Source organism: Salvelinus namaycush, chromosome 28 (assembly GCF_016432855.1).
Source record: "Salvelinus namaycush isolate Seneca chromosome 28, SaNama_1.0, whole genome shotgun sequence".
Classification (NCBI taxonomy): Eukaryota; Metazoa; Chordata; class Actinopteri; order Salmoniformes; family Salmonidae; genus Salvelinus; species Salvelinus namaycush.
The window spans coordinates 43,647,519-43,670,863 of NC_052334.1; the positions used below are offsets into that span (position 1 = coordinate 43,647,519).

The following is a 23,345-nucleotide window of genomic DNA, read 5'->3' on the forward strand; positions in this document are numbered from 1 at the left end:
AGAGCCGAACCAAATAAACATGGCGGATTCCTCGCGCACAGTAGAGTGTGAAATATTTACTGGTAAAGAAATGGACACTCAAATGGAAGAACGTGTGAGTAATGAGAATGGTGGTGAATGTGACAAGGAAGAGGACGTGACTAACACTCAAACAGAGGACCCTTTCAAAAAACCTGCTCTCTTTGCGGCGCCTTCGCTCATGAGTAAACGAGGTCTTGTCGCGAGCAGAGCACCAAAAAAGCCTACACATGAAGAAAATGGCGACAAAGAACAACTACAACCATCTACTTCTGATAGTAGTGAGGCATCTTCAGATGAGCAAACCACCCCTTCCACGTCGGATAATGACAACACAACCTCACGGAAAGGTGCAGAGAGCGAAAAACATCCCGAAAAAGACAAGACTAGTGATGGTGTAGCCGCAAAGACCAAACTGCAAGACGTCCAACCCCCACCAAGATTTCCTGTCAAAGGAACACCTATTGGCAAATTTAAACCCCACCCTCCTGTTCCATACGCCGAACCTCCTTGGGCAGGAGTGGCAGATGTCCCATATTCCCTAGAAACCCTCAAGAATGGCACTATAGTTGATACGGTCCCACTCACCCAGCAGAGTTATTTTGTGGTCGGGCGTTTACCTGTGTGTGATGTATCCCTGGAACACCCCTCAATCTCCAGGTATCACGCTGTCATTCAGTACCGTGGGCTGGCAGGAGAGGAGGAGGCAGTTGGAGAGGCGAGAGGGTTCTATGTCCATGACCTGGGCAGCACACATGGTACATTCGTCAACAAGAACAAGATACCACCGAATACCTACATCAGAGTGCGGGTTGGGCACGTACTCAAATTCGGGGGAAGCACTAGACTTTTCATCATGCAGGTAAAAAATATAAGAATTGTTCCTTCATGCCAGAAAACATTACTTAGTGTTCATACCATTCAGAAATAGGCTAAGTAAAATGTTATACACAGTGCACTTACTACCACAAGTAGGCTAGATGTACTAGACCAGAATAGACATCCTTAGACTTCAAACCTCTATCACTTATGTAGTCCTTTACCATTGTAGTTCTGAATAGCCCTATTCTACTGTCTGTCTCTGCAGGGTCCAGAGTTTGACGAAGAGGCGGAGTCAGACCTGACTGTCACAGAGCTGCGGGAGCGAGCCAGGAAGCAGCGGGAGGACCTGGAGAGGAGGATGATGGGAGAAGGCTCGGATGAGGAGGAAAAGGAAGAGGGGATAGAAAGCAGTGGCATCAGGGGAAAGAGTTTAAACGATGATTCGGGCTGTTCCTGGGGAATAGGTAAGCTTTCAGTGCTCAGCACCAGGAGAGACTGTAATGCATGGCTCAGAATAGTTTACTTACACTAATTGCAATTAACCACTGCTACCATATCACAGCTCTGTAGCTTCAACCCAAGCCCTCAATATGTTAACTTTAATCTCTCTCTCGCCTTCCTATCTATACATACAGTTGAAATCAGAAGTTTACATACACTTAGGTTGAAGTCATTAAAACTAATTTTTCAACCACATTTCTTGTTAACAAACTATAGTTTTGGCAAGTCGGTTAGGACATCTACTTTGTGCATGACCCAAGTAATTTTTCCAACAATTGTTACCAGACAAATTCTTTCACTTATAATTCACTGTATCACAATTCCAGTGGGTCAGAAGTTTACATAGACTTAAGTTGACTGTGCCTTTAAACAGCTTGGAAAATTCCAGAAAATGATGTCATGGCTTTAGAAGCATCTGATTGGCTAATTGACAGAATTTGAGTCAATTGGAGGTGTACCTGTGGATGTATTTCAAGGCCTACCTTCAAGCCTCTTTGCTTGACATCATGGGAAAATCTAAATAAATAAGCCAAGACCTAAAAAATAAAAATTTCCCACCTTTATTTAACCAGGTAGGCTAGCAATGCAGGTGTAGAAGCACGGTGGCTAGGAACAACTCCCTAGAAAGGCCAGAACCTAGGAAGAAACCTAGAGCGGAACCAGGCTATGAGGGGTGGCCAGTCCTTTTCTGGCTGTGCCGGGTGGAGATTATAACAGAACATGGCCAAGATGTTCATAGATGACCAGCAGGGTCAAATAATAATAATCACAGGAGTTGAGGGTGCAACAGGTCAGCACCTCAGGAGTAAATGTCAGTTGGCTTTTCATAGCCGATCATTGAGAGTATCTCTACCGCTCCTGCTGTCTCTAGAGAGTTGAAAACAGCAGGTCTGGGACAGGTAGCACGTCCGGTGAACAGGTCAGTGTTCCATAGCCGCAAGCAGAATAGTTGAAACTGGAGCAGCCAGGTGGACTGGGGACAGCAAGGAGTCATCAAGCCAGGTAGTCCTGAGGCATGGTCCTAGGGCTAAGGTCCTCCGAGAGAGAAAGAGAGAATTAAAGAGAGCATACTTAAATTCACACAGGATACCGGATGAGACAGGATAAATACTCCAGATTTAACAGACTGACCCTAGCCCCCTGACACAAACTACTGCAGCATAAATACTGGAGGCTGAGACAGGAAGGGTCGGGAGCCACTGTGGCTCCGTCCGACGATACCCCCGGACAGGGCCAAACAGGCAGGATATAACCCCACCCACTTTGCCAAAGCACAGCCCCCACACCACTAAAGGGATATCTTCAACCACCAACTTACCATCCTGAGACAAGGCCGACTATAGCCCACGAAGATCTCCGCCACGGCACAACCCAAGGGGGGGCGCCAACCTGGACAGGAAAATCAAGTCAGTGACTCAACCCACTCAAGTGACGCACCCCTCCTAGGGACGGCATGGAAGAGCACCAGTAAGCCAGTGACTCAGCCCCTGTAATAGGGTTAGAGGCAGAGAATCCCAGTGGAGTGAGGGGAACCGGCCAGGCAGAGACAGCAAGGGTGGTTCGTTGCTCCAGTGCCTTTCCGTTCACCTTCACACTCCTGGGCCAGACTACACTCAATCATAGGACCTACTGAAGAGATGAGTCTTCAGTAAAGACAAAGTCTGCGTCTGTCACATGGATGGGCAGGCCATTCCATAAAAATGGAGCTCTATAGGTGAAAGCCCTGCCTCCAGCTGTTTGCTTAGAAATTCTAGGGACAGTAAGGAGGCCTGCGTCTTGTGACCGTAGCGTACATGTAGGTATGTACGGCAGGACCAAATCGGAAAGATGGGTTGGATCAAGCCCATGTAATGCTTTGTAGGTTAGCAGTAAAACCTTGAAATCAGCCCTTGCTTTAACAGGAAGCCAGTGTAGGGAGGCTAGCACTGGAGTAATAGGATATTTTTTTTTGATTCTAGTCAATATTTTAGCAGCTGTGTTTTTGCACTAACTGAAGTTTATTTAGTGCTTTATCTGGGTAGCCGGAAAGTAGAACATTGCAGTAGTCTAACCTAGAAGTGACAAAGGCATGGATTATTTTTTCTGCATAATTTTTGGACAAAGTTTCTGATTTTTGCTATGTTACGTTGATGGGGAAAAAAGCTGTTCTTGAAACAGTCTTGATATGTTCGTCAAAAGAGAGATCAGGGTCCAGAGTAATGCCGAGGTCCTTCACAGTTTTATTTGAGACGACTGTAAAACCATCAAGATTGTCAGATTCAACAGAAGATCTTTGTTTCTTGGGACCTAAAACTAGCATCTGTTTTATCCGAGTTTAAAAGTAAAACATTTGCTGCCATCCACTTCCTTATGTCTGAAACAAAGGCTTCCAGGGAGCGCAATTTTGGGGCTTCACCATGTTTCATTGAAATGTACAGCTGTGTGTCGTCCGCATAGCAGTGAAAGTTAGTTATTTTTCCGAATGACATCACCAAGAGGTAAAATATATAGTGAAAGCAATAGTGGTCCTAAAACGGAGCCTTGAAGAACACTGAAATGTACAGTTGATTTGTCAGAGGACAAACCACCCACAGAGACAAACTGATATCTTTCCGACAGATAAGATCTGAACCAGGCCAGAACTTGTCTGTGTAGACCAATTTGGGTTTCCAATCTCTCCAAAAGAATTTGGTGATCGACGGTATCAAAAGCAGCACTAACGTCTAGGAGAACGAGGACAGATGCAGAGCCTCGGTCTGACGCCATTGAAAGGTAATTTACCACCTTCACGATTGCGGTCTCAGTGCAATGATAGAGTCTAAAACCAGACTGAAGCGTTTCGTATACATTGTTTGTCTTCAGGAAGGCAGTGAGTTGCTGCGCAACAGCTTTTTAAATTTTTTTTGAGAGGAATTGGAGAGTCGATATAGGCCGATAGTTTTTTATATTTTCTGGGTCAAGGCTTGGATTTTTCAAGAGAGGCTTTATTACTGCCGCTTTTAGTGAGTTTGGTACACATCCGGTGGATAGAGAGCCGTTTATTATGTTCAACATAGGAAGGCCAAGCACAGGAAGCAGCTCTTTTAGTAGTTTAGTTGGAATAGGGTCCAGTATGCACTTTAGAGGCCATGATTATGTTCATCAATGTGTCAAGAGATATAGTATTAAAAAAACGAGTGTCTCCCTTGATCCTAGGTCCTGGCAGAGTTGTGCAGACTCAGGACAACTGAGCTTTGGAGGAATACGCAGATTTAAAGAGGAGTCTGTAATTTGCGTAACTTTTCCTCAACGAAGTTCATAAATTTATCACTGCTGAAGTGAAAGCCATCTTTTCTTGGGGAATGCTGCTTTTTAGTTAGCTTTGCGACAGTATCAAAAATACATTTTGGATAATTCTTATTTTCCTCAATTAAGTTTTAAAAATAGGATGATCGAGCAGCAGTGAGGGCTCTTCGATACTGCACTGTACTGTCTTTCCAAGCTAGTCGGAAGACTTCCAGTTTGGTGTAGCGCCATTTCCTTTCCAATTTTCTGGAAGCTTGCTTCAGCGCTCGGGTATTTTCTGTATACCAGGGAGCTAGTTTCTTATGACAAATGTTTTTTGTTTTTAGGGTTGCGACTGCATCTAGGGTATTGCGCAAGGTTAAATTGAGTTCCTCAGTTAACTGATTTTTGTACTCTGACGTCCTTGGGTAGGTGGAGGGAGTCTGAAAGGGCATCTAGGAATCTTTGGGTTGTCCGAGAATTTGTAGAACGACTTTTGATGATCCTTGGTTGGGGTCTGAGCAGATTATTTGTTGCGATTGCAAACGTAATAAAATCGTGGATTATGAGGGAAAAACATTCAGAACATTTATTCCACGGGACAAAACTAGGTCCAGAGCATGACTGTGGCAGTGAGTAGGTCCGGAGACATGTTGGACAAAACCCACTGAGTCGATGATGGCTCCGAAAGCCTTTTGGAGTAGGTCTGTGGACTTTTCCATGTGAATATTAAAGTCACCAAAAATTGGTATATTATCTGCCATGACTACAATGTCTGATAGGAATTCAGGGAACTCGGTGAGGAATGCTGTATATGGCCCAGGAGGCCTGTAAACAGTAGCTATAAAAAGTGATTGAGTAGGATGCATAGATTTCATGACTAGAACCTCAAAAGACGAAAACGGCGGGGTTATTTTTTTTTTGTAAATCGAAATATCGTAAATGTTAACAACACCCCCGCCTTTCCGGGATGCACGGGGGATATGGTCACTAGTGTAACCAGGAGGTGAGTTCTCATTTAACACAGCAAATTCATCAGGCTTAAGCCATGTTTCAGTCAGGCCAATCACATCAAGATTATGATCAGTGATTAGTTCATTGACTATAGCTGCCTTGGAAGTGAGGGATCTAACATTAAGTAGCCCTATTTTGAGATGTGAGGTATCACAATCTCTTTCAATAATGGCAGGAATGGAGGAGGTCTTTATTCCAGTGAGATTGCTAAGGCGAACACCGCCATGTTTGGTTTTGCCCAACCTAGGTCGAGGCACAGACACGGTCTCAATGGGGATAGCTGAGCTGACTACACTGACTCCACTTAACTGGCAGGCTGGCCTGCACGCACCCTATCTCATTGTGGAGCTAGTCTGGTTCATCCTTTGTAGCAATTTCCAAACATCTGAAGGTACCACGTTCATCAGTACAAACAAGTATAAACACCATGGGACCACGCAGCCGTCATACCGCTCAGGAAGGAGATGCGTTGTCTCCTAGAGATGAATGTACTTTGGTGCGAAAAGTGCAAATCCCAGAACAGCAAAGGACCTTTTTTAAATGTTATGTAACTAGGCAAGTCGGTTAAGAACAAATTCTTATTTTCAATGATGGTCTAGGAACAGTGCCTAGACTGCCTTGTTCAGGGGCAGAACGACAGATTTTTACCTTGTCAGCTCGGGGATTCGATCCTGCAACCTTTCGGTTACTAGTCCAATGCACTAACCACTTGCCGACCTTGTGAATATGCTGGAGGAAACGGGTACAAAAGTTTCTATATCCACAGTAAAACTAGTCCTATATCGACATAACCTGAAAGGCCGCTCAGCAAGGAAGACGGCCATAAAAAAGCCAGACTATGGTTTGCAACTGCACATGGGGACAAAGATCGTACTTTTTGGAAAAATGTCCTCTGGTCTGATGAAACAAAAATAGAACTGTTTGGCCATAATGACCTTCGTTATGTTTGGAGGAAAAGGGGGGAGGCTTACAAACCTGACTCAGTTACACCAGCTCTGTCAGGAGGAATGGGCCAAAATTCACCCAACTTATTGTGGGAAGCTTGTGGAAGGCTACCCAAACGTTTGACCCAAGTTAAACAATTTAAAGGCAATGCGACCAAATACTAATTGAGTGTATGTAAACTTCTGACCCACTGGGAATGTGATGAAATAAATAAAAGCTGAAATAAATCACTACTATTATTCTGACATTTCACATTCTTAAAATAAAGTGATGATCCTGACAGACCTAAGACAGGGAATTTTTACTAGGATTAAATGTCAGGAATTGTGAAAAACTGAGTTTAAATGTATTTGGCTAAGGTGTATGTAAACTTCTGACTTCAACTGTACATGTGTAGATGATGAGGCAGCCCCTGAAGAGGATGAGAACGAGGAGAACCCCTTCTCCACAGAGTTCCAGGAGGACCAAGAGGCTGCTTACCTGAAGGACCCTAAGAAAGCACTGCAGGGCTTCTTTGACAGAGAAGGTCAGACCTTTGGAGAAAGACATTCACTAGTACCATAATCATGTTTCCTGTTGGTGTGTTTGACAGTGTCTCGCTATCTGTCTTTTATTTCAGGGGAAGAGCTCGAGTTTGAGTATGAAGACAAAAGCCACGGTACCTGGCTCTGCAGAGTAAAGTAAGCTTTTTATTTTGTCTGAGGGTATGTAATTGTGTGCAATCATGTATTATATCATGCAAATTATATTGCCGTCCTTCTCAAATTTGGACCTGTAGGTCTGCAGCCCCTCTGGTTTTTATTCATCCCAACTAATCAGGGACTGATTCAGACCTAGTCAATTACTGACATTTATCTTTCAACGAACTACCAGGTAGAAAATTGACATACTGAATAGAATGTTAAACATGTCACCTCCTTTCCACACACAGGCTCCCAGTGGATGACGCTTCAGGGAAGCAGCTGGTCGCTGAGGTGACCCACATAGGGAAGAAGAAAGATGCGGCCATCCAGTCTTCCCTGGAGGCGTGTCGCATCCTGGAGGCCCGGGGCCTGCTCAGGCAGGAGGCAGGTGGGGGTCCTAGCAGAGCTGCTACATCAGCCCACAACAGAACTGTTACTATTTACTGTAGTCAATGCAGCCTGCTACATCAGCAGTATGAGTGGTTCAGCAGCTCCTAGTCATTTGTTCAAATATTCCAAAGTTATATTGAAATGTAACATTATACACAGTGAATACCCTACAAAACAGTGAATAGCTCACATTGAAGGTGATGGCTTGCAGTTTTGGTTGTTATTCAAGTTTTTATTTACAATGTATATTTATTATAATAATTCATTTAATTTGTAAAGCGATTTTCACAGACACAAAAATGAGACATTTAATAAAAACAATCCAGAACACAGACAACAATCAAAGCTATATACAGGTGTCGCCAGATCCGGAGAACAGAATTAGTAGAGAACTGCAGCCTAATTGTGTCTGGAAATACATCCCACAGCCGCGGCGCCACGCAACTGACAGTCTTGTCACCCATAGTCTACTGCGGGGCTGCTGAAGGGATACAGACCTGGTGAAGCGAAGGGTGCGTGTGGGACAGGAGGGTAGAATGAGGTCAGACAGATACTTCAGTCCAGAGATAGCTTGGTAGGTTTGAACCAGGATTTTGTAGTCGACGTGTGAACATATGGGGAGCCAGTAGAGGTTGAACAGCACTGGAGTGATGTGCTTGCGGGAGAAGGTGTGGTTGAGGACATGTGCAGCATAGTTCTGGACATATTGTAGCCTGTTTAGGCACTTGGAAGATGCGCCAACAACTTTGTTTATTCCATATGTAGGCTTAACCCCTTGGTCCGCCAGACGTTGAGTCCTTACTCTGTACCATTGAGTATGTTTACATGCACACTAATAATTCAATTTTAAACATTAAGGCAGATTATGGCATTAGTCATGTAAACACCTTACTCTGCTTATCTTAACCGGCGTAAGGTCATAATCGAAGTAAGCATACGCCGATTAAAACACCTGCTTTTTCTGAGCAATACATGTATAAAAAATAAATAAAAAAACTTCAAATCGGCATCTGCGCATGTTCCAGCACCGGGTAGCGCAAGCCTCCCTCTTGCGCTCGAGTGAAGTGAGTTCAGAAAAACAAAGTATGCATCTTGTAAATAGTTTTCACATACAAACTTCATATGTCCAAACTGAGAATCAAAAAGTATTAGCAAAAATAACATGGTCACTGTTGATTTTGATGACCGATTTTCTGCATTTATCAAAAGGCCCATCAGTAGCCTGATTTCCGTGTCCATGTAAACAGGATTATTAGGGAAATCGTTATTTTTGCAAAGCATGTAAACGTTTTAAACAAATCATTATAGTAACCTGACTATCCACAATAATCACTATTGTGTGCATGTAATCGTGCTCATTGTCTGTAACTTACTTCTACTGTTGTTGTACTTTAACTTGTTCATAATCCACTCCCTCTAGTTTCCCGTAAGCGCAAGAAGAAGAACTGGGAGGACGAGGATTTCTATGACAGTGACGATGATAACTTTCTGGACCGCACCGGTGCTGTGGAGAAGAAGAGACAGGAGCGCATGAAGAGGGCGGGAAAGATTCAAGAGCGCCCGGACACTTACGAGTCACTGGTAAAGACCCATGTCATTAAATACGCTTTCTCACAGTTCTACCTCAGGAATTGAAAAAGGTAATACAAAGTCTCTCTCAAAATGAAGTGCTCACCTAAGATAGTGCACCACATACAGCGTTGTAATGTGATAGCACTGACGTTGCTAATTCTCTGCAACAGAAGTACACTTTACAAATCCCTAAAACAAAGTTTTTGTTTCAAATAGCCTCTTCTGTCTATTGAAATGTTTTGTGTGCACAGTATGTGATATGTCAGGGGAGGAAGGGTACTATAGCTTTTATGGTGTGCGCTAGAGTGACAGGGTGCTTGTTATCTTGCTAAGGTGGCCAAACTGTTGGTGGTTGAGAAGGAGCTGGCAGAGACCGAGAAGAAGCTCAGTGCTACAGGGAGAGGTAAGTGGTGCACAGAAAAGGTATTTTCAACCACCTTTCATCGCAATGTGGGTTCGTGTTTCTGAATCCTGTTTCCTTTGAAAAGTGGAATCAGGTGTGTAGTGCTAGGGCAAAAACCAAAATGTTCACCCCTTTGGTTCCCCAGGACCAGGATTAAGAAACACTGGTACACTTACGTTGCTGTCTCTACTATGTGTAGTTTCACCCAAGTGAGTTGTGTTGTATCTGTCAGTTTGTCTGTGTATGTGTGCGAGTGAGACAGAGTGCTTTATCCTCGGGTTTCCATTCACTTCTATTTCTCTTCCCTATCAGACGGCTCTCACTCGTCCTCCGAGGACCCCCTGGATGCCTTCATGGTCGCTGTGCGCAGCGAGGCGGCGCTGGACGGAGTGGAGCGCCGTAAGCTGCACGTGCACGCCGCCGACCTGCGCAAGGAGGCCCAGAGACTGCGTCGGCTGGTGGAGCTCACGCGGCCAGCCCAGATGCCTTCACTGCAGACGGGGTGATATATATGCATATGCATGCAGCTATCCCCTAATATCTGAATCACCTAGTTGAATGTTGCGTCTTGGTGCCTATTTCTCACAATGTATCCATTCGTCCGTTATTCTCTCAAATGCCTGTAGATGATGATTGTATATTAGTAGTGCCTATTGCTGTTCCCTCCTAGGAATACTGCATGTCCGCTACACATGGTTGTACAGTATTGCACTCTGACAATTTCTTCTTCACATGTCTAGGAGTGGGTCGTCCGACGCAGACAAGCCTAAGAAGCGATCCCTACCGCTGTTTGGTGCCATGAAGGGAGGCGCCAAGTTCAAACTGAAGACTGGGACCATAGGGGTATGTTCACTTGGCAACAGAGGAGAATATCCATAATAGCCTTTCATAAGAGGGTTTTTGCAAATACTGGAAAAGCTTTACAGTTTACACTATCCCTATTTCTGCATTTTCTTTCTGTCCACCTATTTCTTTAGCTCTCCCTCTCTCTGCATCTCTTACTCAACAGTTGCCTCTTCTTCACAACCACTCCCAATTTTTTTGTCGTCTCACTCCTCATAATGTGCTCTCTTTCCCTCTTTCTTAGAAGTTGCCCCCGAAGCGAGCCAACCTGCCCGCAGAACTCTTTAACATGAAAGGAGAGGAAGAGGAGGAAGAAGAGGAGGAGGATGACAACAAAGGGAGTGAAGACTTGACTGAGGCTGACATCCAGGCTGAGGAACCCCAACGGTCCAATGAAAGCACTGATTCCACAGAGGGCTGCAGTACAGGATGCCAGAGGCAGGACCCACCTCTGTCCCAACTCCCCAGAGGTATGATATAAAAGTTGGATGCTGTGTCTTGCCACCTTTTTCTCACTGTGGCTGTGTTCCCGATTCTCTACCCTTCTCCAGAGGTGTGCACTCGTTTACTTTCCCCTCATACATTTAAAAGCATTTGATTGGTGCAAGCATGACTGCTGGGAGTTTCCACCATATTCCTTACAGCAGTCCATTCCTTTAAATCAATGAGGGGGTGTAGGCGTGCACAATTGAAGGGTAGTTAATTGGAATGTAGCCTGTGTCTATTTTATCCATATGGAGCTGTTGTTCTCCCAATCTCCTGTAGATGGCAGTGTTACTTTGGACAGAGCTATACATATTATACTACATATCTATGTATCTCCAAAGTTTGGCTCTGATGTGGCATCATCATGGTGAAATTGTTTTCCGTAACAACGTATCACTATTCAGCTGTGGTCATTGAACAGTGTTTTTGTCTGGTTTTTATAGGGGAAAAGCTGTCCCAGAGAAGTATAGATGTAGAGGAGCCTGAGGAAACCATGGAAGATGCGCCTCTCGGCCGTTTAAAGCCCTTACCAGGTACAGGGACTCAAGTTTGTGTCTCTTTGCTCTTCTGTTGGTACACTGTTTTTCTCTCTGTCTGGCTATGTGCACTATGTCCACGGGAGAATCTGTTTCATTTCCTGGGACCTCTCGACCTCCTCAAAACCCATTGGTTGAGAAGTTCGGAGGTCCCGCTCCTCTGACCTTCTTATCCAATGGGGTTTGAGAAGGAGGCAATGCAATTGAGATTCTCCCATTGTGTGGATGGATTTTAGTCCCTAACTTTAGTTCTGGTGTTTCTCCTCCCATCTTTCTTTAGACCCTAAAGAAGGGGGCAAGGAGGCGGCAGCTGCCAAGCCTAGTCCTAAAAAGTTCTTGAAAAAAAGAACCACCGGCCCCAACAGAGTAAGCACTTCGAGCTCATTCTCCCCCACACACATTCACTCACTCTCACACACACTAGCCAATAACGAGCCAAAACTTGATTGAGAATGAATTAATACTGTTAATCAAGAATGCTGGCATTCTAAACAATCCCCCAAATTTAAATCCAGTGTACTTTTAGACCAACATTAGTTATACAAAGATACTGGGCTGATACAAAACTAGGTTACTCTGTGAATTTTCTTGTACCATGCGAAGATTCACCCTCTTAATCTCTCTTATATTCGGTCTATATTCCATTTACTACCTAATTTGTACCATGCGGAAAGAGAGCTACTTTGTGGTGTTGGTGCATTTTCTTTCTTCGCTCGTTAGAGAAATGCTGTGTCACATTGTCATGCTTTTGTCTCCAGCCTCCAACCGCCCAATCAGGACCGTACCCTGAGGATGACCCAGACTATTGTGTCTGGGTGCCCCCCACAGGTATAAATAACTTCTTGTGAATATTCACTTGTTTATTGCTATGAGTTCTTTCATCTTGTGATGTTAATCACCTACCACCTGGCCCCTTGACATAGGGCGGCCATGTCTTGAGGTGAACGCTAGGGTAACACAGAGGTCAAAGACAACAATTTGGCTCGGCTTTGACTAATAAGCCAGGCCCTTAACCTCGTCAACTGTTGTTCAACCATTTAACAGTAATGTAATTTCTGTCAATGTTTTTGCTGAAGAACCTTCATCAAGACATAAGACCTTTTTGTCTGAACAATCTCACAGGCTTGTAACCTCGCAGCTAGGTGACATTTGGAGTTACGCCAAGAGTTTCAGGACTGAGGAAATGTACATTACAGAGCAAGATTATTGTTGAACACAATGTTCTTTATCAGAAGGACTATTTGTGTTCTCTACCACTCCTGAGTAAGAGGAATAAGGTTGTCCCTGACCTCTGGGATGAAGGGAGCTAGGGAGAAAGAGAAAAGGGAAGTAAACAGGCTTTATGGCCAATTTGTGAGAAGGGAGAGTTTAGACTGCATTTTCATCAGTGGCCAAGGAATGCAGATCAAAGCCACACTGTTAAGATAAAGTTTTAACGTTTTGCGGGGGTAAGTACACTGCTAAGAGCCATTTGGATTCATTGACAAAACTCTTGGTATTTAGCAACTAGCAAGAAACCCACAATTTGGTTCTTGGATAAGATTGCGTGTGAGTACCTAAAGGGAAACGTATGTCATTGGAAGACACTGCGACATGTGAGGAAGGTTGGCATGGTTAGGTGGAATAATTTATTTCCCACATAGCTGTTACACACATGTGACTACGTAGGGTTTTGTTCTTGGAGCAGATAGCCAGTGACTTAATATAGCAACAAAACAGGCCAACATACTAAATGTGTTTTGCGAGCCGGTCTTAAAGCAGGCACTTTAGACTCTTTGGTCACTGCACTGTCACTACTTTTTTAATGTTCATGTTCTGAATAATATGCCTAAAACGTTGTCCTCCATGTCTACAGGTCAGTCTGGGGATGGCCGCACCCACCTCAACGAAAAGTATGGCTACTGAACACAAGGCTCAAACTTTTGACCCTTTTTTTCCTCAACTCCACCCACCTGCAGACTTAGCAGCAACACACAAACAGGCCTCCACCCCCTCAGTATCTATTTGTGTTCTATGACACTCCTGAGTAAGGGATATTGCATACAACATACACTACTGTTCAAAAGTTTAGGGTCACTTAGAAATGTCCATTAAAATAACATCAAATTGACAGACGTCTCACAAGTCCTCAACTGGCATCTTCATTAAATAGTACCCGCAAGACACCAGTCTCAACGTCAACAGTGAAGAGGTGACTCCGGGATGCTGGCCTTCTATGCAGAGTTCCTCTGTCCAGTGTCTGTGTTCTTTTGCCCATCTTAATCTTTTATTTTTATTGGCCAGTCTGAGATATGGCTTTTTCTTTGCAACTCTGCCTAGAAGGCCAGCATCCCGGAGTCGCCTCTTCACTGTTGACGTTGAGACTGGTGTTTTGCGGGTACTATTTAATGAAGCTGCCAGTTGAGGACTTGTGAGGCATCTGTTTCTCAAACTAGACACTAATGTACTTGTCCTCTTGCTCAGTTGTGCACTGGGACCTCACACTCTTTCTATTCTGGTTAAAGCCAGTTTGCGCTGTTCTGTGAAGGGAGTAGTACACAGCGTTGTACGAGATCTTCAGTTTCTTGGCAATTTCTCGTATGAAATAGCCATAATTTCTCAGAACAAGAATAGACTGGCGAGTTTCAGAAGAAAGTCTTTGTTTCTGGCCATTTTGAGCCTGTAGTCGAACCCATAAATGCTGATGCTCTAGATAATCAACTAGTCTAAAAAAGGTCTGTTTTATTGCTTCTTTACTCAGGACAACAGTTTTCAGCTGTGCTAACATAATTGCAAAAAGGTTTTCTAATAATCAATTAGCCTTTAAAAATGATACACTTGGATTAGCTAACACAACGTGCCATTGGAACACAGGAGTGATGGTTGCTGATAATGGGCCTATGTAGATATTCCATAAAAAGTCAGCTGTTTCCAGCTACAATAGTCATTGACAACATTAACAATGTCTACACTGTATTTCTGATCAATTTGATGTTATTTTAATGGACAGAAAATGTGCTTTTCTTTCAAAAACAAGGACATTTCTAAGTGACCCCAAACTTTTGAACGGTGGTGTACCCTTTACCACATTTGAATTCACTTCTGGGAAAATGGCAACAATGTGGAGGCTGGCACTGGGAAAGCGTACAGTGTTGCCCTCTTTGTGAAAATGACTAAATTTGTTGGTTGCTAGCAGGTTTGTAGTTGCCTCATGGTAACCATTGCCTTCTTTCTCCAAGATGACCATGTCATTGAAATAACTTGGTGAATGTTTTGCATTACATATCCTCGAACAGTGTGAAAAAGGACCAGTCTCATTACAGTTAAGATATCAGTCCTCACATACTGGTTAGTTTGCTAGCCAGCAGATCCGAACCACTTGCTTTTACAGCTGCACTAGGGTCGGAAAGCATTCCTGTGTGTATTAAGACACCGCTGAGCCGGTGCAAGATATAGCTCGGAGAATGAACCTCAATCCAGGGATGAGAAATGTTGGAATAATGGAACAATTCGGAGTATAATGCATTTCACATCCCTGGATTGAGGTTCGTTTCCCGAGGCATATCTTGTACAGGCTCAGCTGTGTTAATAAAAACAGGAATTATGCCTGACCCTAGTGTAGCTGTAAGGAAGCAGGTTGGATCTGCTGGCTAGTTACTGTAGTAGGCCTGCCTGAAAGCACTTGACTCACCCCCTTGTATGTAATAGAGATAGGCTGCACTTAAACCGAGTCCAATTTGAATTGGCCCTATCCTATGTCAGATGAGTGTACAGCATATAGTGAAGGATTTAGTGTTAGTGCCCACATTCACTCATCCGAGGTCAGCTTTGTTACTTTGGCTGCTCTCTCGCAGCTAAGCCCACCTGACGTCCGAACAGTATGGGTTCGCTGTTGGGTTTCACTGTCAATTGCTGGCGTAACCCTTTTTCAAAGGAGAGTGAGTGTGAGGGAGCGCATTTAAGCAGCTTGCAGACCATCTGGACATGTGTGTGGCATTACTGGATAAAACGCAAGCTGATAATGAGTCAAGTCAAAAGTAGTAGTGTGTGTCCTCCCTCTCCAAAGTGTCTTTTTAACCAGATCTTCATAACAAGTGACTCAGCGTTTAGGAGCCTGGTGTGTGTGAAGTAGGGTTTCGTTTGTGGCAAGCTACCTAGAGCAGGATTACACTGCCTCAGAAATCCCACACGGCATTTATTCTTGTTCATTTTCTCCCTCCACCTCACTACTATTCTATCTTATTCTGTCCAGCTGAGAATCTTAAACTTGGGAGGTTAAAAATAATACTCTTCCAGAAGTTGTGTATTTTGTAACTTTTTATTTGTACAATAAAGTTGTCCACACGGTACTTAGCCCACGGGGTTGTTCAGATTCCATCTTTGAAGGTTTGCAGTGAAGACTCATTTCCCCACAAATAAATAACTCCATGTTTTTAGACATTTGTTTGAGTCTACAACTGCACATCTCCTCTCCAGTTCAACCACTGAATCTCTACCCCTCAATTTTCACAATCCCCAAAGCCTCCACCCTCCCCATCCATCTCGATGTATACCGGCATGTTTCTCACAGCCAACCATGTGGAGTGGTGCTTACGTTAGCTAGTGTGTGAGATCCACTATGTTTCCATTAACTTGTCCAGTGACTTTGTTGACATAGAAAATAGATGCGACAGTTGCCTGCTACGGTGTGTTTCCACTTAAACATCCTATGTCGATTTTAAAAACTGCTGGACGTAATGTCACACCTCAACAAAAGAAAGAAACCAGTGTTGAATACAAGTTAAGTGGTTGAAGTGTTTCCATCACCCATTTAGGCAAATTGTGCAATAATACATTGGTGACAGCCTGTATGCCCTCCCACCGATCATTTTCCTGTCTCTGGTAGCCTGCAAAAGCCAGCATGTATAGAACGCAATAATTGACTAATATTTGCCATATTCTAATAATGATCATGTGTCAACGTGTCACCTCGGTCCGTGCCATGGTGAGATTTGCACTCCTGTAGATCTGTTATAATTGGATGGTTAAACTTGCATCCAGCCAACCAGAAAAGCAAGACGAAACAATTCAGGCATTCTTGAGTCAGGACAATCCTTGTACTGCAAAGAACATTTTTGTTTAAAAAAAAATAATTTCCTAGCAGGAGACATTTAAAATTGAATGTGAAGTGGAGCTTTAGTTGTGATGACATCACGTGGCTTGCAAACTTATTCAGCAAACATTGATTCAAGGGGGAAAAAAAGAAAAAAACATTCTATCTTCATTTGTCACGAAGTTCAACCAAAAAATCCACCCGTCAATCGGATAAAAATGTTACCGATGTTTAGAAAATATGTATATCTGCCGTTTCCATTACACGTCGCAAAGATTTTTTTTGCTTCGTCGAATAAACCTGAGAATGGAAACCTACCTACTGACACAAACAGTCTGATCTGGCAATAAGCAGCTTGCACCATTTGGTGAGATGTTCTGCTGTGATCCAGTGAGGAGGGGTGGGAACCTTGCCGTCTTGGCAGGCTTTGATGTGACACATACGCAAGTCCTGCTTCACTCTACGCCACCACTCAGCCTTTGCACCCGCATAGACACACTATTATTCGCGCATACACTCTGATATGTGGGTATCTATGTGCAGAAGCCCTAGAAGCACATAACTCACATACCAGGTGCACAAGCTGCACGCACTTCTGCAAATACACACAGGTTGCATACACACATACTTTATGCAAGCACGTACTGTACTCACACACACGTTCAAATCTCAGTTCCCATAAACACACTTTTCCAAATCCCAGTGCCGCAGGACCTCCAGACAGCTTTGGCCCTGGGCTCTCGCTCCAGAGCCTCCTCTCTAAGCTCCTGGCCCAGCCCACTCCCGACCATGCTGCCTGACCCCTCTATATCCTCCTGACCCAATTGGCTCTTGAAGGATGGAGTAATCCCAGATTCAACTCCCAGAGCTCCACCAGTACTGGAGCTAGAGATGCAGTAGACCAGGGTCATGGATCAGAAACTGGGTGGGCCACGGCAATGAGGAAGGCGACACACAGAGTGACAGGGAGAATATGTCCTCACTGAAAATAAATGACACTCGTTTTTTGATTCACCTCGTGCATTGACTGGATTGAAATGGGATTGATGCTAACCCTGGTACACAGCTAATCCAAAATGGTAATCGTGTCAATGCACGTAGAATTAATCTATGTAATGTGATCTAAAATGTATCACTCCTAAGAATCAAGATGCCACAGAGCATTTATTTGTTCATAAATTATGCGAGTGACACAGAAATGTCAGAGCGCTGCACAACATTCACTCTAGCAGAGCTTGGTTATGGTGACAACCTTGTTTTGATCGCAACATGTCCACCAAGGGTTACATTCATTTGCATAAATAGGTTGTCTGGTCACTGATTACGTTAGCATATCGACCCTACAGTCAAGACTAGCCTCCGTTTTACGTTCAATACATCAGGAGTGTCATTCAGAGGCATAAAGATGAGACGTTTGGGATGACTGTCGGTTGTCTCATACATGTGGCGATGTGCCACCGAAGAAAAGGAGGTACATACAGGGTTAGAAATGTGTTGCATAGCGTACTACACAAACTCATGACACAGCACTGAAATTAAAGCAGTAAATCATGTCATATTCTCATAGATTTCTTTTACTTCCTTTCTCATGACCTTTCTTTTCTGCACCACAGCACAGTGAAATGCATACAGGAAAAGAGGACAAAGTATTTGATGTTGTCCTGTTTTCCTCTTAAGGTAATATTCACAAACTCGTCAACAGGTTGAGGGTTACATTGTTAAAGGTTACCTTTTGAACTAGTTATACATTTCGTAGTGTCTCGTGACCTGAGCCCGGTTTCCATAAAAGCATCTTAAAGCTGCTAAGTTCATCGTTAAACCCTTCGTAGGAGCAACGTTAAATATCCGAGCTGTTTCCCATAACTATCATTAACATTGCACTTGAAAGCCCTCGTAATCTAACGCCTGACTCGGATCACTCGTAGAATAGTTAAGTGCAACTTTAGATACATTTTGTTGCCCTCTAGCATCACTTAATGAACGGAAGATCTCGGCTAAACATAGAATCACATGGTTGACTGATCTCTCTGTGACCGCCGATAACTTCAGAACAAAGTTGACTACAAAGACGAATTTGCTAATGTCTTTGCAATTGATACAAACGAGTGACGTATAAAAATATGCTTCAAAATGAAAACCGAGATGACTGCATTAAAGTATAAACAGTAGGCTGTAGGTGTTTTCAATAATATGTTGAAATACATTTCATGTTCAATCAATTGAGTTCTATTTTGCTACATGTAGGCTGCTGTATACAATTTCTCTAAATATATTTCATGATGTGTAGTCTAACATGTGCGCAATGATGTACCAAATCGGTGATTTAGTGCATTTTTATTGGCTAAGCGTTAAAAGCATTAGAATACGCCGCTCAATATTTGCAGCCGTAGGTGGTAGTATCTCTCAAGGAGCTGATCCGTCGTCAGTATTGTGAAATAATTATAATGTTAAGGAAATATTTGAATGGAGAAAGCTGATCTCCATTTCGACCCTAGTATCGACGCACTTAGCGCTGGTTGATATCACGAAATATAGACTCTTTACTTATATCTTGCAGTGTACATCTTGCAATGTATCAAGAAAGTCCCTGTTCATGATTTGTCCTAATGAGCTGTTGTCCGTCTAGATCAGGGTTTCCCAAACTCGGCGGGGGGCCCCTGGGGTGCACTTTTAGTTTTTTTCCCCTAGCACTACACAGCTGATTTAAATAACCAACTCATCATCAAGCTTTGATTATTTGAATCAGCTGTGTAGTGCTAGGGCAAAAAAACTAAAATGTGGGGAGCCCAGGACCGAGTTTGGGAAACCCTGGTCTAGACAACAAACCTGTCTTGCGTTTGTTTGACCTTTTGATTGTCGTCAACATACATTTCCCTTGTATCAAGGGCATTGGAGTAGTCTTTGAATGCTTTCGAATGCTTGTGTTTTCCTTCAAAAATATCTTTGATAATCCATTTTTAGAACAAACATCCATTGAAAATGTGTCCAAAAGACAGCTGTTAATGTATGAAATACCTGAAGTGTCCTTGGAACGGAGAGCTTGAGTGAAGCGGTGTATTTTCAAAGCAATTTCTATTGTAGCCTTGTTGTTCACACATACCGTCTGCCCCCGTCTCACATCATCATCCAATATCAGGGTTAAGATCTCCCCATTCTTAGTGTCTTAGATGGTTCTGTCAAGTGAACCAGTTGTCCGAGCAACAACATGATTTGACAGAGCAGGATTATCTGAGAGTACAATATTGACCTTCAAACATTGGCATTGTCAAGTTGTCCTAACGTTCATACCATAATGGTATGACTCATTATTTAGCTCAGTCTCGTCTTCAGAGTTTGAAGTCTGGCAGTCTCCTATAGAGTCAATAAGTGAGGAAGGAGGGGTTTTGTTGGTGTTATCCCCTCACACACACGGGGGGTCTTCGGACGGAGTCAAGGGATTGCAAGGAGGGACCCTGCTGAGGGACCGGAAGGCAAAAATTGAGGGATCGTAGGCGTACCTGGGCAGAGGGCGAGTCCCAGTCAAGTTCTGTGGACAGAAAGAGAGAGTATGATTTTTTAAAAATTAATAAAAATAGGAAAAAGTTTGAGAGAAATTTTGGGTTTTGGCTAATCTGGCTTTTATCCTCCATGGATCTGGGTGGATGGAAATAGCAGGGCTCAAGATTCACAGTAGGCAAGAGAGAGACTGAAAACTAATTATGGGATGGAGCCCTTTCTGAATGTTAGTTAGAAACTGAGTTGTGTGTAAAGCTGTTGGTTTCCAGTGTCTGGGGTTTGTGAGTTTACATTCTATAATTTCATCATCCTCCTCTCTTTTCATCCCTCCCTCAACCTGGACCCGTTTCTCCAATCTCCACCCCACCCGACATCCCTTCAGTCCCATATTTCTCGGCCTTTCCCATCACCTCAATATACATGCTGTTACTGTAATGAGCAGCCTTGTAAAGCAGTGTAGTTTCCTTATGCAATATTAGATTGTGGTGGCATTGGAAAAACACCTAATGACATCACCACTATATGATATGACTACATGTCTTTAGGGATCCGACACCGACAGAGACTACTGCGCCACTGTGGCAACAAATCCCAACAGTGCTTGTTAACACACTCCACACCCAGGCAGACTCAGTCCGTCAATGACAGAAAAAAGCTTTCACCGGGTTTTGTTTTTGGCCGTTGAAGGATTAAACACATCTTCCCTGGGAGGAAATTGCAGTGTGGGAGAGACAGGTTCCAGGTCAAGAGTCGTAGATGCAGTAAAGTTAAATTGTTCTCCATATGGCTAGCTGCAAGGCAGCCCATTGCGTGCGCGAGTGGTTACACCTTGGGGACGGATCCGCGTCTGCTGCACATGTTAGCATTCCCCAGAGTCATATAGAGTCATCCAGCGTCTAGGGCCTGATAGACATCATAGCCCAAAATGGTCAAACAAAGGTCGAGTTCTGAGGATACTGCAGACAGTTAAAAAAATAAATACGTGCTACAGGACCAGTAGTTGAAAACAAATTGATAAATATTTTTGGGGGGAAACAGCTGTCTCATTACATGACCCTGGTCCACAAAGGGAGGTGTCTTCTGCTCTAGACCAGTGGTCACCAACCTTTGAGTCAAGATCATTTTCGCTGTCAAAAAACAAGCCGAGATGTACCGCTCTGAATTTATTTATTTTTTACATTACTTAAATTCTTTTACATGATTTTAATAAAAACAGTTATGTAAGAATGAGGTTTTGTGCAGTAGGCCTAACACTATCACAGCATATTGGCTATATGCCTGGCCTGAAAATATTTTTCTTCTCAGACCATATTTTATTTCAAAACTTGAGCTTGATTAAAAAAAATATATCATTTGGTGTAGCACTTCCAAGGCACAGCTGAGCATGAATTTAAATAATTCACTTTTTCAATTTTACTGGACTGATGGTAACTGTATCTGATGGTCATGATGCGTTCAAGACAACTGGAGGTCAAACTATGACGTCAGTGATCTTCAGGTCAGAAAGTCGGAGCTCTAGAAAGATGTCAGAGTTTCCGACTTGGAATTTCGAGTTGGTTGACCGTTCAAATCGATTTTTCCCAGTTGAATCTCGTTTTTTTCTCCTTCGAGTTCCCAGTTGTCTTGAAAGCACCATGACAAAATAGATCATGGTACCTCATGCACAAATTCATGTTGTTCCGATGACCAGAGAAAGTTAAGTATTCCTCAATATTAAAATAGACAAGACGAGCTGCTAATAATAATTAAAATGCAGGGCTATCGATACACTTGGTTACTAATTCATTGCAGCTGCAGCGCAAGTGGTAGTATGGAGAAGTGCGTTTTTTGTTTTGTAATAAAAACTTAAACATGAACACACTCATAAAAACAGCAGCTCTTTGCTGTATTCTTCAGGCTCTCTCTGGTCATGGTTTTTAAAAGTTATTAAATCTCATGTAGGCTAGTATCAAACTTTGCTGGAATCTGTAGGCAAGGTGATTTGAGCTATCCAATTTAGCCACAGATGGGAACACTGCCGACCCGTTGCGTAAGGGCTTCTGAATCTAAGTTCACCTACTGCCAACAGCAGGAGCGCAAGCCTTTATCGTTCGCTTTTATACAGAAATGTTTGGTAATAGACTAGGAATGCCTTGAAGATCGACCAGTCGATCACCCGGTTGGTCACAACTGCTCTATATCCACCATAAGGCTTGGGCAGCTACCGAACAGTAAGTTTAAACATAGACAAACCTTTATGTTAAAACATTGAACTTACTAAATAGCTTAATAATGTGATTCCTTAGGCCAATTAGATTTATTAACAAAATAAAGATAATAGTATTTGTATCAATTGTCATCCCTTGACGCAGCCTATATTCTGGATACCACTCACAACAGAGGGCCCCAACCCACAGTGGGAACCAATGGTCTGCTCTACAATACCTCAAGGTAAGTTGTTCTGATCAGCGGCTCTAAATAAGCTGTAATTTAAGTCTCCTCTTCACTCCCATATGCTGACCTGAGCCTTGATCAAAATCAGACTAAAATTGCTAGTTAGCACGATAACGTTATATGTAGAAGGACACAGGGAGGTGTCGTCAGTCTCACGTCTCTTAACCTCAGTCTTACTCCATCTCTCCAACTCACTCTTCCTCTTCCCCATCCCCTTCGGGGTCTGAAAATGCCGCCGGAAAGAATGTCTGACGTTTTACATGCTCCTAACCAACTGTGCTATTTTGTTCGGGTTTTTTTTGCATTGTTTGTAACTTATTTTTTTACTTATTTTGTACATAATGTTGCTGTTACTGTCTCTTATGACCGAAAATAACTTCTGGACATCAGAACAGCGATTACTTACTCACCTCAAACTGGAAGAAGCTTTTTCCTTTAACGAGTCTGACGAGAAGGATATACTGCTTTCCAGAGAACAGGCCCAAATCCCTGCCATTTGCTTGAAGAAAAGACGGAGAAAAAGAGGGCGGAGGTCGGGCTGCCTTCTGAGAATTTGTAGGCGAGCAAGTAAACTTCCACTGCCATCCGTTCTATTAGCCAACGTGCAATCATTGGAAAATAAAATAGATGACTATTATAAAATAGATGAAGATCAAGATTATCCTACAAACGGGACATTAAAAACTGTTATCTTATGTTTCACCGAGTCGTGGCTGAACGTCGACACAGATAATATAGAGATGGCTGGATTTTCCATGCACTGGCAGAACAGAGAAGCTACGTCTGGTAAGACGAGGGGTGGGGTGTGTGTCTTTTGTCAATAACAGCTGGTGCGCAATGTCTAATGTTAAAGAAGTCTCGAGGTATTGCTCATCTGAGGTAGAGTACCT

The 23,345-nt window shown here is 43.2% G+C and overlaps 2 protein-coding genes across 2 annotated transcripts in view; one reads left to right on the forward strand and one right to left on the reverse strand.

Moving 5' to 3' along the window:
- Nucleotides 1–18: 18 nt before the first annotated feature.
- Nucleotides 19–13,585, forward strand: LOC120023680 (solute carrier family 4 member 1 adaptor protein). Its single transcript, XM_038967733.1, has 14 exons — nt 19–880; nt 1,106–1,304; nt 6,941–7,069; nt 7,163–7,223; nt 7,475–7,614; nt 9,037–9,197; nt 9,522–9,591; nt 9,904–10,093; nt 10,332–10,434; nt 10,679–10,904; nt 11,364–11,453; nt 11,737–11,822; nt 12,215–12,284; nt 13,312–13,585. The coding sequence occupies exons 1-14, from the start codon at nt 20–22 to the stop codon at nt 13,359–13,361; spliced, it is 2,436 nt and encodes an 811-aa protein (XP_038823661.1). The 5' UTR covers nt 19; the 3' UTR covers nt 13,362–13,585.
- Nucleotides 13,586–19,295: 5,710 nt separating this feature from the next.
- Nucleotides 19,296–23,345, reverse strand: part of si:dkey-16j16.4 — a 61,074-nt gene continuing 57,024 nt past the window's right edge. Inside the window, exon 5 of the mRNA XM_038967541.1 lies at nt 19,296–20,053. Coding sequence (XP_038823469.1) covers nt 19,928–20,053 — 126 coding nt within the window. The 3' untranslated portion in view covers nt 19,296–19,927. The remainder of the gene's footprint in view (nt 20,054–23,345) is intronic.